Here is a 13,960-nt window from a genome sequence, read left to right on the forward strand (position 1 = left end):
TGCAGGAGGACCAAGTACTGGTTGCAATTTCTTGTTTGTGGCTTACTATTAGAACGCACACTGATCCATCCACCACACATTTATCATGTTGTGAGCAGTTTAGAAAATATTTTTCTAAGTGGTAAGGCAGGATTACTACCATTTTGTAAACATTGTTTTACATGTTACATGATTTAGAAACTACGATTTTTTAATCATGGTGTGGGGAAGCAATTCATTGTTTGTTTTGCTATTCAGTGTTTTTTTGGCACCCGTTACTAATCATGTTTATTGCACCAGGTTTAGCTGTGTAAAGCAACTAAGCCTGTCTAACATATTGGGCATGACAAGGAAAATGCTATTTGGGTGTTTAAAAGCACAACTCTTCTTACATTTCTGTTTTCCACCTCAGGAGGATGTAAGAAAAAATAAATGATGAGCACCCACAGCAATCATGCCCGATTGGCACAAATGAATTGCTTCATTGATTGTGGGTAATAGGCTACCGGGGGTAATAAGCCTTTCAGGAAAATAAAGCAGCTTGATTTCGCTGCATCAACCCAAAACACACGGGTTTCATTGAAGCGAATTGTGTTTTTTAATGGGTGATCTAATCGAATAGCACAATAAAAAATTAAATATCTGTGAAACATCAGGGGGTAACTGGATTATCCCCTCAGTCTGTCTTATCTATTTAGAGGAGAGAGTCATTTTTTGTCATAATTTCCAAAAATGCTCCTCAAATTAATTGTGGGCAACTTGGGACAGATAACAGGGTGATTTACCCTGCTGGAATATTCCATTGTGGTGGTGCATGAAGTTCATGAGGGCCTGCAAATGGTCACCAAGCACTGCAACGTAGCGGTTACCAGTCAATTACATTTTCAGGAGAAACAGTGGCCCTGCCATGTGAACACACCCCACACCGTTATGAAACCAGCCTGCACAGTGCCTTGTGTACATAGCACAGAGGGAGCGGGGCACAACGTTTAACATGCACATGCCAAAGCCGCAATTAGATCATCACAAAAAGATACATGGCTCTAATTTATGCACCCATGGGAGGGGTCAGAGTTCAGATCAATTGGCCGGTAAACAATAGATGCAATCAGCAGAAATTAAAATGAGGACATATGGAGGTGGATACACTTCATTAACAAGTGGCACAGAAAATTAACAATATAGTAATTGGCACAATGTAATGCGAAGAGTATGGCTAGAGTAGTGGAGAGGGGATGCAGTTAAAATCCCGGCGGTCGGGATCCCGGCATTCAGAATCCCGACCGCCGAAATCCCGACACATTCTCCCTCCGTGGGTGTCCACGACACCCCTGGAGGGAGAATAAATTTAGTGCCGAGCATAGCGAGGCACCGGGCCCGCTGCGTGGCGAGCCCGCAAGGGGGGGCGATCAACGTCCCCCCCTTCTCGGGATTTTGGCTGTCGGGATTCCGGCGTCGGGATTCTGAACGCCGGGATCCCGACCACCGGGATTCAGTACTGAATCCGTGGAGAGTAGTGGTTAACAAAGTATAATTTAGCAAGACACAAACAGCCCAGAAGGTTACAGATATGATTACTAATATCATGGAATTCTGTTAGGCACAAGAAGTAACAACTGACACCAAAGTATGCTAGGAGACATCAGGAATCCCAAGGAGCCAATGCATAAACACAAGAAGGTAGGCTAAAGATCTGTCACTGAGAGCAAACTAAGTAAGTTTAAGTAGGCAGACAAACTGCAGTGTGGTACATTAGGCTGACACCAAAAAGTTAGTAATTCATGGATTTACAGGTCAATGTTGACACCTAAGTATGTGGACCCACAATTAGAGTACCACTTCACTTGGCATGCTTCGGCCCACTTTACCATTCCCAATAGTAGCCCATGTGGATTATAACACACACACACACAAAAATACTCATGTCGATCTTTTCATGTGTTGACCAAAGCCACTTTGATATTTTGTGTGTGTGTCGACTATGTGATGTTGAGTGTCAAACTAGACATTGTCGACTCACCATAGGAATCCCACCTAAATGGTCATTGGGCCAGCCAAAAAACACAATCAGTGTTTACAGGAAGGAAGGCAGCATAGAGCAGAGAAACAGAATTTGACAGCAAATAGCCAATCTAGTCTGCCATTCAGGGTTAAACTGGGCACGCACTATGCGATAAAGGCAGATGATATGCGTGATAACAATATTGTTAACGAAACTATTGTGCGTATCATTTAGTGTGTACCAACTAGATCATAAACTCTGCACGCTTTGGTGGATGGTTAACAATAATCCCGGTCATCTGAACATGCAGTGAAATCTGAGATGTTCAGGGGGGGGTCCCGGTGACATCGCTAACAATATCATTAACATTATCGATCAGTCTTTTTAGTGCAAATCTTTCATTTCATGGAAGCGATATTGGTGGGGCCGTATAGAAAATAGTGGGTTATGCGGCTTTAGAGTATTAGGAATAGGTGATAACATGCTAGCTTGCATGCCTATCTTTCAGTGATGAGCTGAAGAATTACTGGAGCTTAAAAGAAAACACCCATTACATTGAACCGGAGACGTCTTACAGCCCCCATACACTAAGCCAACTTGCCCTAAGGACAAGTCAGACTCTATTTCTCTTGAGCTCCCCTGGCAGGCAGGGGGCATGAGAATTAATAATAACAAGAACATTCAAATTCCCAAGGCTGCGAATGATGGACTGGTCACCACCCACTCGCAAGGGCGATTCTCTCGCAGGGCCTGCAAATGGATGTTACACAGTAACATCCATTCGCAGCCTAGTGGGATCCACCCATATCATTTGATAGTCGGCGACCATCGAATAATGGCAAAGGTGTATGCATATATGAAAGTGACTTACATATGCGCGGACACTCGTGAGGAAGTGGATGCGCAGGTGATATCAGCTGGCCACCCCCCGCACCATTGGGGCATTTGCATGAGAAAGCCCAGCGTTCTCATTGGAACTCCCATGAAACGCTGTGCATTCTCATTCCCCACCCGCACACTTGGGTGTGTGTACCCAGTGAACACCCTGTTTGCGGTGGCTGCACGCACCCGGTGTATGCAAATGTGCAGAAATTACCCTGCGCATACGTCCACCATCGGGGTCCAAACGAACAGACCTAAATAAGGCTCAATGATCCTTTCCACTTGGGTTGTTTAGCATGTTATGGTTTATGCCAGTGGTTCCCAAAGTGTGTGTCGTGGCAACCTGGGATGCCTTGGGACAAATCAAGGGGTGCCTCAGGTTGGTGGTCCAGGACTAATTCAAATTAATTATGGTGAATGTAATAGACTGGTGGCTGCCAATTATAAAATATATATACACAAACAGAAGCAAATCCTGTCCCTCACCACATAACTGACCTGAAGGATGACATAAACAAAATCTACTTCATTTTATATTTTTTTGCTATATTTGTTTGGGCACAGGGGTGCCATGAAAAAATTCTGATACTCTATGGTGCCGTGATTCGAAAAAAAGTGTGGGAACCTCCGATTTATGCATTAGCTGTACTGTAGTCAGCTGTAATTACTCCAGTATTGCGTGCATGGAAATACATACATAGGGCAGTATGTAATAGCCTGCAATGTTGCGAGTTTGTCTGTATTTTTAAAGTAGCAATCATCTACAGGGCACCTGTGACCTCTTTCACATTTGCAAAAGATGTCACATAAATGATAGTGCAAGTAAACTTCTTACCAAGACAGGGAGTCAGTCTGGCTGGTAGTTTTAGAATTATAGAAATAGGACATGGACACAGCAGATACTTCTCAATTGTTGCTAAATAGACCTGATTAAATATACCATTTGTTGTACACCTATCTGGCATCCATGACCAACACTATCACCATTCCAATCTATCCTCAATGCTGCGGCCTGGCTCATCTTCCTCACCCATCCATCTGTGGAGTAAGATCTTTCAAAAACCTGAGTATCCTTTTCTATTAATTGGAATACAAATCTGTTGCATCCTCTCAATATATCATTTGGAAGCTTTTAACTAAACTGACACTTTGGAAATAACACTGGGTGACTATTGATCTGAAAGTCATTTTTTCTTTTATTACTTGTTTTATGATTAAATTGTTATCCTTTCTTACTACACACCTGACCACGTTGAATCAATTGCCATTGAAATATTATATAAGTATTAGCGTAATCAACACCCCACTTTTGTTTTTGTATACTGTATTGTGGTATTGGCTCCTTTCTCAGATTGCTGCTTAGAGCCAAGCACACTCACACTAAACCGCCTTTAGTGATATAGGGCCTTATTCTAGTTCACTCTGACAAAATCCTTCTAATGGGCCCCATACATCAGCAATCACAATTAATGGATTTCCAGATCCAGGGATTTTTTGGCCAGATAAATTGATTTTACAATCTATCTGACTTGCCCACACATTACAGATTTATTTCAGTGATCGGCAGATTTTTCCATCTAAAGATTGCATCTTCATATCTGGAAATTGCCCCAATCGATTGTCATTTCAGCTGTTCATAATGTAAATAGATGAAGAAGACGAATTGGGAATGCCCACACATATAAAAAAGATCTGCAGATAATACCAGATTATTAAACATGTTTAAAAACCTGATTAAGCAATCGATTGGCGATTTTGATTGGGATTGCCAAAAGGGGGAGCCCACACATCTAAAATTAATTGTGGCAATCATCTCCATATCTGAAAATTGTCACAATTAATTGCTGATGTATGGGACCCTTTAGATGGACAAAACCATGTGCACTGCAGGTGGGCAAATGTAAAGAGAATTAGATTTGGGTGAGTTATTTTGTTTCTGTGCAGGGTAAATACTGGCTGCTTATTTTTACACTTCAATATCGATCTCACTTTGCAGTAAAACCCCACCCAAATCTAATTATCTCTGCACGTAACATCTGCCCCACCTGCAGTGCACATGGTTTTGTCCATCCAAGAAGGATTTTGTCAGAAAGAGTGAACTAGAATAAGGCCCATAGTATCTATATCCTTTTTTGGGCTGCCCAGTATGCATATCTACAGTATATAGACTGGGCATGTATATGTGAAGCCATCCTGCAATTAAATCCTGCTACTTTATTTGGTCGTTGGCCGCATGCAAGTTGATTGACAGAAAACCGGCATTTGTGGGTGGTAACCAGACGTTTTCTGGGAGTGTCAGGGAAAACGCTGGCGTGCCCAGGCATTTTAGGGGAAGTTGTGTGACGTCATCTCCTCCCCCGATCCGGCTGACTCTTGCGCACACAGTGGAAGAATCATTAGATGGTGAGCGGCTTGCTAATGGATTTGCAGCAAATTACCAATCCAGCTAATTATCGCATGCTCTGCTAAGCAATTTGCAGGTTTACCATGGGCGGAGTATATCTGATTGCAGGGCTCCAAAAGTTACTAGCCCAGTGATCAGGTCTGAATTAGGCCTTATGCTCACAAACAAGGAAAGCTGAATGAAAATAGTTTCTAAGAGCAAGTATAGTGTTTGTACAGGCCCACTATTGTAAGGTGTTCCTCTTTACATAGGTGCCCATACACTAGTGCGATTTGGGCTCTTTTCATCCGATTCTGACGGTTCATGCTGAGAAATCGGATGAAAAGTAGCGAAATCGCCTGATTCAATCCTATGTGAGTTCCTGTGCGCATCGGATCAGAGCCTGAAGATCGCAAGGCTGCACTACAGATGTCGGAACAGGCATCCTCCGCTGGGATTGTATGCTAAAGGACTGCATACGATACTGCCACGCGGGAAGCTGCAGGGAAGTTCAAGGGAAATCGCATGTGACTTCTCTCCTCAGAGGGTCGCACAAGTGTATGGGCACCTTAACCCTGTAAAAAAGACAGAATTAAGGTCTTGATACAGAAATGTTCGTATGCCTGGTTTACTTACATCTTTAATATTTGTATGTCTGCGCATACATCGGACACATCCTGCAAGATTACTCCCAAACAATGCCAGATTTTTAATCACAACAGACAGTTGGACAATAAATCTTTAAGAAGTGTATCCAGCTTTAAGCTGCACACATACGGGAAAAGATTTGAAAATATATGGCCGTTTTCGACCTATTGTAACGACCAATCATTTAAGAACTTTCCATGTGTGGACATGATCATGATCCAATGCTTGTACCCGGGGTGTGGTATAGGGTTCCGATAGTCATTAGCCCGATGTCGGGATCCCGACTGGCCAGACTCAGACAGCATGGCAAATGCAACAAAGCCCCTTGCGGGCTCGCTACACTACGCGTGCCACGTATTCTGTTCTCCCTCTATGGGCAGGGCTGGTGACAGGGGGGGTCAAGGGGGACAAGTGTGACGGGCCCCAGCAATCTGAAGGGCCCCAGAGCTTCCATGCCTCGGCATGGCCATCACATGTACTAGCTTGCCTGTCAGTGACCCTCGCGGCTCGGCTGTCTACTGTGCACCATCTGTGTGTGGCTGAGTCTGACTGACTCACTGTGTGCCACTGCCGATTACTGTGTGCGCTCTGCTGCTAAACGCTCAGAGCCGTCTACTCTGTGTGTGCGTATGGCCTGGGGGCGCAGGCGCAAAGCCGTACCCGCCGCTGGCACTGTAGCCTCAGTCTCTGGCTCCTGTACTTTTACTGAGCATGCAAGGCCAGCAGGACTGAGAACAAAGTCCGCACCTGAAAGCAGGATCTGGAGCAGCGAAAGGTTAAATGAGGCTTGTGTGGATTTGGGATTAGGTGGGGGGGCCCATAAATATCATTGTACAGGGCCCCAAGATTCCTGTTGCTGGCCCTTTCTATGGGGGTCATGGACCCCCACGAGGGAGAATAGCCGGTGGCCGTCGGGAACCCGTCTGTCTGTGTTTTAACAGGCGGGATCATGATGAGGGGTAAATGACTGTCGGGACCCCGTCCGGCACCTTGTACCCGATGGTCATACATCTAGCTCCCTGATCGCTTAAACATGCAGAAAAATGTCTTTCCCGATTTGGCACACATCGTTCAGTGTGTAGTCATGGAACGGCCCATCCAATATCCTGATCATTTACACCAGGGGTGGCCAACCAGTCAGAGACAAAGAGCAAAAATATATTGTTAGGGCTGCTGAAGAGCAAACATTATTTATGTGCCAAAAATTGGGCATGGCCTTTTATCCACTAGGTCACGCCCATGGTAGAAAATGTATTGGCCAAATCCAACATAAAATACATTGAAAAAGGCAGATTCACATAATAAACGTCCGCTCCTGCACCAGACCAACTTCATGTGTCATTACAGCAGCCCTTCATGAGTCACTGTCCCCTTAATTGTAATGAGTTCAGTATGTAAGGGGGATAAGTGCATGGTTATAAGTTGTAGGACCCCCAGAAGCACCTTAAGAACATAACTAGACACATGGACTAACTTAATACCTGGTCCACCTGCCAGGTGGATGAGAGATGGCTGCATGCCATGTACCGCTGACTTTCACTGCTGCTAGTTTTAGGGCACACTGGAGGGGAGAGATGGGTGACACCGATTCATTGCCGAGTAGTCAGCACACTGAGTTATTGAGACCTGATCGGTGGGCCGCTAATTTGTAGAGCCCCACAATCAGGTAATCAGCACCCATCTAGCCCTGTGCAAGCCTGCAACAATATTGTAGCCTTATGATTAGCTGCAAATCCATTTGCAACCATTTGAATGATTTCCCCATTGTGTGCAGTCTGTGTGTAGCCCAGGACTTACTCGGTCAGTGCGATAAAAACAAGCTGATAGTGGCTGGAGCCGACGTCACACACCCTCCTTGAAAATGCTTGGGCATGCCTGTTTTCCCTGACACCTTCAGAAAATGGCCAGGTTACACCTACAAACGCTGGCTTCCTGTCAATCAAAAAGTTGCTGGATTTTATCACTGGGTAGCCCTGCGTACGGATGCTCAATCTTGTGATAATCGCCTGGCCTGCAAAACCACAACCTAACGACCAGGTCTGAATAACCCCCACAGTGCCAGAATGTTTGCTGTCCAGCGAAAAAATAAGACGCTGTATTTTATCGCAGGATGGCCTTGTGCATGTGTACAAATGCGCGCTCCATCGATAATCACCTGGCCTGCAAATTTGCAGCTGTGTGATCAGTTCTGAATAACCCCCACTATCAAGTACACTGCCCTAAAGTGAGGATACTCGGAGGCTTTCAGTTTTGGGAGTAACAGGTGAATAAAGAAAGACCAGCACGTGGTCCAAGAGCCACAGGTTGGCCATCGCTGGTTTACACAATTGTTCTGTATGTGAGTGTGTGCGCATGATATTTTTTGGCCAGAAGGGTTATTTGGTTATAAGGGAAATTTGGTGAAAAACTGGATTGTTCATAAAAGGTTCATTATACTACTGCAATGTATGGCCAGCCAATCCACCGCGAGCTGCCCAGGAAGATCCTTTCACATGTGATGTATTGCATGTGACCCCTGTTCCCCACCTCCTGGAGGGGGTCCAAGGTCAGAAATGCATGCAAAATCAATTTCAGTATCATTAAATTATTTGCAAAAGTTATGACTAAAATGAAGTAATAATAATAATAATTAAAAATAAAAATGTGACTTTAAATCAACTACAAATTTTAAGTAAGCGACCAACACTACTTTCACACCACACAAATAACCTGGGTCCGACCCAGCATTTTTCTGAAAGCGGCATAAACACATTTAGGGTACGTGATTTCTCATTAAATTCCTGGGGTCTAGATCACCCATACACATGTAGCGATGTGTGCTAAGCCCCCAAAAAAGTTACATTTAAATAGTAGATCTCTATTGCGGTTTCTGTAAACACATAGCGATCTGAACTCCATTGTTAAGCGATCTACTGTAACTAGATTTTGACCGCATGCACAGAAGAGCTAGGCCAGCGTTTCTGCTTAATTTCTGGACAGACCACTAAAGGTGCATACACATGGAATGATTTGAAGGACAATGAGGGCATTCCCGATCTATGGGAATGACCAATCGTTCAAATCATGTACCCGCCGATTGTTAACGATGGTCTATGATCTTGCCTGCATGCAGGAAGATCAGTCCAATCTTTTGTAAAGTGTATAAAATGGTTCCGTTTGTACGCACGATGAACAATTTGATACATTAGTGAACCAATGGAAAAAATACTGTTGTTTGACACTTTATGGAAGGTTTCTACAATGTTATTCTTTAAATTTTACATAGGTCCTCTGTAATTTAGGTGTATATTCTGTAATCTAAATAGGAGGTCTGACAATTAAGTTTGTGAACTCGCCTCCATGTACTTGTCGCGGCAGCAGTGGACAGAAACCTCGTTATGGTTTGAGGACATTGGTATATCTACGTTTCACAGCGGTGTTGTTGTTGATCTATGGCAGTCTCTTCCTGAGTGGCGTCTATAATTGTCTGTATGTGTTTTGGTGTGCCATTGCTAGAGTGACAGAACTTGATTTAGGGCAACAAATGAACACTAAATTCCATGATAAACTTTGCAAGAGTAAAAGCAAAATCAGAGAAAAAAGGGCGTTGAAACACTCTCCCTATTCACAAGATCTAGCACCCTGACTTTCTGCTCCTAAAGATAAAGGACAGATTATCAGGAATGCATTTTGTTGACATCACGAGAATAAGACAGCAGCTTTGATAGCCTTTCTACAAAACCAGTTCCAAAAATGTTTTGAAGGGTGGACTAGGGAGGTTATTCTGTTTCATTCACTCTGATGCGAATGAACCAGAGCCTGCATTGCGAATGATGGTACGTTGGCCCACCATTAGCAAACAGCGTATTCTCACACTGGTTGCAAATGGATGTTTTACATAAACATGCATTCTCATGCCACTGGGAACCTCCCACATATTTCGAAAGATGTGGAAGGTGCAAGCATATCCAAGGTTGCTCTGAGCAACCTTACATATGAGTGTATGTTCGGGGGAGAAGTGGGCGGGCAGCTGACATGCCTGCCCCCTGCATGTCCGTCACAGCCGCATTAGCAGGAGAATGCACAGTTCTCATAGGAATGCCCATGAAACGCTGGGTGTTCCCATATGCTACTGGACCAGCCCCCCCACCCCCCGCAAAGATGGGTGTGTGCATGCGCAAAGCTCAAACGTACACGGGCCAACAGATGGACCTGAATAAGATTCAACCTTGAAAGCGACAGCAATAGAGGTATGTAGCTCTTTTACGGAGATGCATTCGTGAACTTTATCCAACTTTCACACTAGAAAGCGTTTGCAGGCTGGGTACAAAATCCCGGGTGCGACACGGCCTGCAAGTGCTTTCACACTAGCCGCCCGACCTGGCATAAACCCGGTTGACGTAATCGGGATGCGGGGAGGCGCTGGGATATATCAGTATCTTCCAGCGGTGCCATTACAGTTTAGTGTACGGGACCCATTCGCACTGCCCCTGGACCCTCGAGGATCTTTCAGGACCCTTTTACACGGTCCAATTTCCCAGGTTGTTGCGCATTCATGTGCAATAACCCGGGAAATATTTGTCAGTGTGAAAGGGGTATAATTGTCAGACCTTGTATACACAATATCTTCATCATTTTGATGTTTTTATGGAAATTTCTTGCTTTTATAGATTTTTTTCCCCTCAATATTGATGGTATTAACTTTCATGAATAAAAGGCTAAAAACTCAACTTTCGTCCGATATCTAACTAGAATTTCTTAATACTTATATTCTAACTACCCTACCTTATACACAGCAATTCTACATTTGTTACCAAAACACGGAACTTTGGATACAGTTTGAATCCCTCCATGATTTTCTTTGCTCGCTCATTAGACATGGTGAAGAGTTCCTTAGTTTGAATTTCGTATCCAATGAGTTGATTGCAGCTTAAGAGATGAATTTACGAAGCAAAGGTTTTGACGAGACTTTCTTTTTATACAGAAGAAGGATCCTGCTCAGCTTCTTAAGAGTAGATACTTCCAGATCATAAAAATAGTGCAATTAAGATGCAGAATAATCAGTTTATAATTATTGAAGCTGAGAAATGTTTTAGTTTGTACAATATCATGGGCCAGTCTTAATATAGTATATTATGGTCACATGTAATAATTGATAGCGGTCAGTCTTGATTTGTGAGTTTGTGGAGGTAGATTTTGTAGGTAATGAAGCGGCTCACTGAGTGCACCAGCTGGGATAGGCCGTGAGCGGCAGAATCCAGGGCAAAATGGTAATGGACTGAGAGAGACAGATCTGACAGGTGTAATGTGCCGGCAGCTCATATACAGATGGGCTGCTCATTTAGGTGGACTGGATATTTATTTACAGCTGAGTGATGGGTAAGGTACAACTCACAGTGCAGTCAGCTGGCAGATAGGGCACCCCTCAGAGGTAGTTACAGTTCTTCCAGGTGATAGGTAGGACACATCTCAAGGATAGTTACTGCTCAGACAGGTGATGGCTGGGGCACATCTCTGGGGAAAACGCAGCTTAGACTGGTATTGGTAGGACACCTCTCAGGGATAGTAACAGCTCAGAGAGCTGGTATGAAGGGTACCTTGGTTTCTGGGCCACTTACAGCTCAGTGATGCCGGTAAGAGATGCTCTGCTTGTCTGGGACCTGTCCTGTGTATCAAAGTTTCGCCTGAGCATCCAGCGCCTTCCTTGAGAGATAGGACCCCGAGTCTGTGATAACTGCTAGTGCGCCCACGGGTGGCTTTACACAGAGCGTAGAAATTCTTTATAAACCAACAATTCCCGTGTGGAGGCCGTCATCCCCGGTCATGTAAGCATAGGGTCTGGATAAGAGGATTTATGGAAGAGACTACAGCACCGCCTCCTGCCACTAGTAATACCTCATGAGCCTCAACCGTTCCCGAACACCAACCAATGGTAACCCACTACTTTATGACGAATAGCCATGTAGTCCAATCAGTTTGCGACTTGTTTGGAAAGATCGCCCTTCTGGGCGTGACATAACGTACAGTTTGGTTGCGCGCATAAGTTAGAGTGTAAGATATGCGCGTCACTCTGCCCAGCAACGTGACGTCGCATAGAAACGGTAAGAAGTGTACGGAAAGAGAAAGAAGACAAAACGATGCACTTTCCGCTGCTCCGCAATACATTAGTTAGCAATCAGCTTCTACTAGATTGTATGGATTATATTTTTCAGTTTACAGCTTTGATTTTGAATACAACACGCAAGCGTTTTGAGCAGTTGCATAGATAGCATTTTAAATAATTTAGCATGTATTCAGTATCCAGCGCTATTGGGTCATTCTAACCTAGGAAAATGTGTAGCCACAGTGCCATGACATTAATTAAATAAAGCTGAACCTGTATTTGCATAGTTGCAGTCATAACAACAATTTGGTGCCAGTGGCATGCATATGCAATGTAAACAGAAAATATAAAGTGTGATTTAACAGTTTTTAATAAGTTTTTAATTTCAGTAATTAATGGACGCCTATTGTTACATTTTAGTTGTATTTAATTATGACTCCTAAACAGTGGCAAAAACTGACTAAACTAAAAGGAAAAAGTGCTGTTTGAGTGCTCAAGCAGCTGACTTTTCACACATTTCAGTCGAAAATGCGAAAAGTCAGCGACATCAAAAACAAAAAAAAGGTGGTATTTCATACTTTCCCATCCAAGTGGGCATAGGCCCTAATTCTGATTCACTCGCAAAGGAAAATTCCTTCTCAAATGGACAAAACCATGTGCGCTGCAGGTGGGGCAGTTCCTTGTGCAGAGAGAGGTAAGGTGCCCATACACTAGTAATATTTATCTCAGGGTTGCCGACCCTCCTGGAATTTCCGGGAGTCTCCCGAAAATCAAGACCCCCTCCGGGCCCCCAGGAAGGGTGGGCAACCGTCCCGGATTCAGGGGGGACCCCCGCTGTCCCCCGGATCGCGGCATTAAAATGCCGCAATCCTCGGGTCTCAGAGGAGGGGGCGGAGCTAAAACGACACAATCGCGTCATTTTAGCCCCGCCCCCTCCACGGAGATCCGTGAATTCCCTGTTTTACCAGCATGGGGCGGGGCTTAGTGATGTCACTCGTAAGCTCCGCCCCCGGAGCGGCTGCTGAAACTGTCCTCTCCGGGCTTCTCCCGGAGAGGAGAATCTTAAAGTCGGCAACCCTGATTTATCTTCAGATCTGGCTGGTTGGAACAAAAACATGGTTATGGATGAGTGACAGTTTGTCAGTTTTCCAGCATTTCCAAGCAAACGGTCAACTGTCATTTGATCTCAGCCATAACCATGTTTTCGTTCCAACCAGACAGATCTGCGATAAATCTGCGTGTGTATGGCCACCTTTAGATTTGGGTGGAGTTACTTCAAAGTGAGAGCTATATTGCAGAGTTAAAATAAATCAGTAGGTATTTTCCCTGCACGGAAACAAAATAACTCATCCAAATCTAATTCTCTCTGCACATCTTACATCTGCCCCCTTGCAGTGCACATGGTTTTGTCAAATTGAGAAGAAATTTGCCTTTGCGAGTGAACCAGAATAAGGGCCATAGAGGTGGAATATAATAGTGTGCCAAGCATATGTCAACCTAGACACCAAAAACCAGGAAAAACTCATGTTGACCTTATTCATTTTGACTATAGGCTTGTGTTGACCTTTTGGTAATGTCAACCTTCAGTATGTCGACCATTTAAAGGTGTTATTTTCTACCATTTATACCCTAACCTACAGCCATTACTGGTACAGGTACAGTATTGATTCGTTTTACAAGTTACATAGCCCTGTTCATCATCTATGAAAGGAAGCCTGGCCTTGACGCGCAACATTGGTCCTGCGTACGAATGCACGCAGGACCGATGTGATCTGAATAAAGCCCATTGAGTGTTAGGGGTGCACAGGCACCCCCTAATGCTGTGCCCACCCTTATGAACACCACCCTGCCGCTAGCAATACCTTTTACCAAACACTTTTGCTTTTTAGCACTGTATTCCAGAAGTGCTTATAAATCAATCATGTGCGTTTTGCATTATTACTTGTACTAGACCATTGTCATATCTGGGCAGCACGGATGGTGT

The 13,960-nt window shown here is 44.2% G+C and overlaps 1 protein-coding gene across 1 annotated transcript in view; it reads right to left on the bottom strand.

Annotated features, from left to right (window-relative positions):
* PDE6D (phosphodiesterase 6D) overlaps positions 1–11,841 on the bottom strand; it is a 56,690-nt gene extending 44,849 nt beyond the window's left edge. Inside the window, exon 1 of the mRNA XM_083177468.1 lies at positions 10,710–11,841. Coding sequence (XP_083033594.1) covers positions 10,710–10,753 — 44 coding nt within the window. The 5' untranslated portion in view covers positions 10,754–11,841. The remainder of the gene's footprint in view (positions 1–10,709) is intronic.
* Positions 11,842–13,960: the final 2,119 nt, after the last annotated feature.

Source organism: Crinia signifera, chromosome 3, assembly GCF_055691185.1.
Source record: "Crinia signifera chromosome 3, ASM5569118v1, whole genome shotgun sequence".
Classification (NCBI taxonomy): domain Eukaryota; kingdom Metazoa; phylum Chordata; class Amphibia; order Anura; family Myobatrachidae; genus Crinia; species Crinia signifera.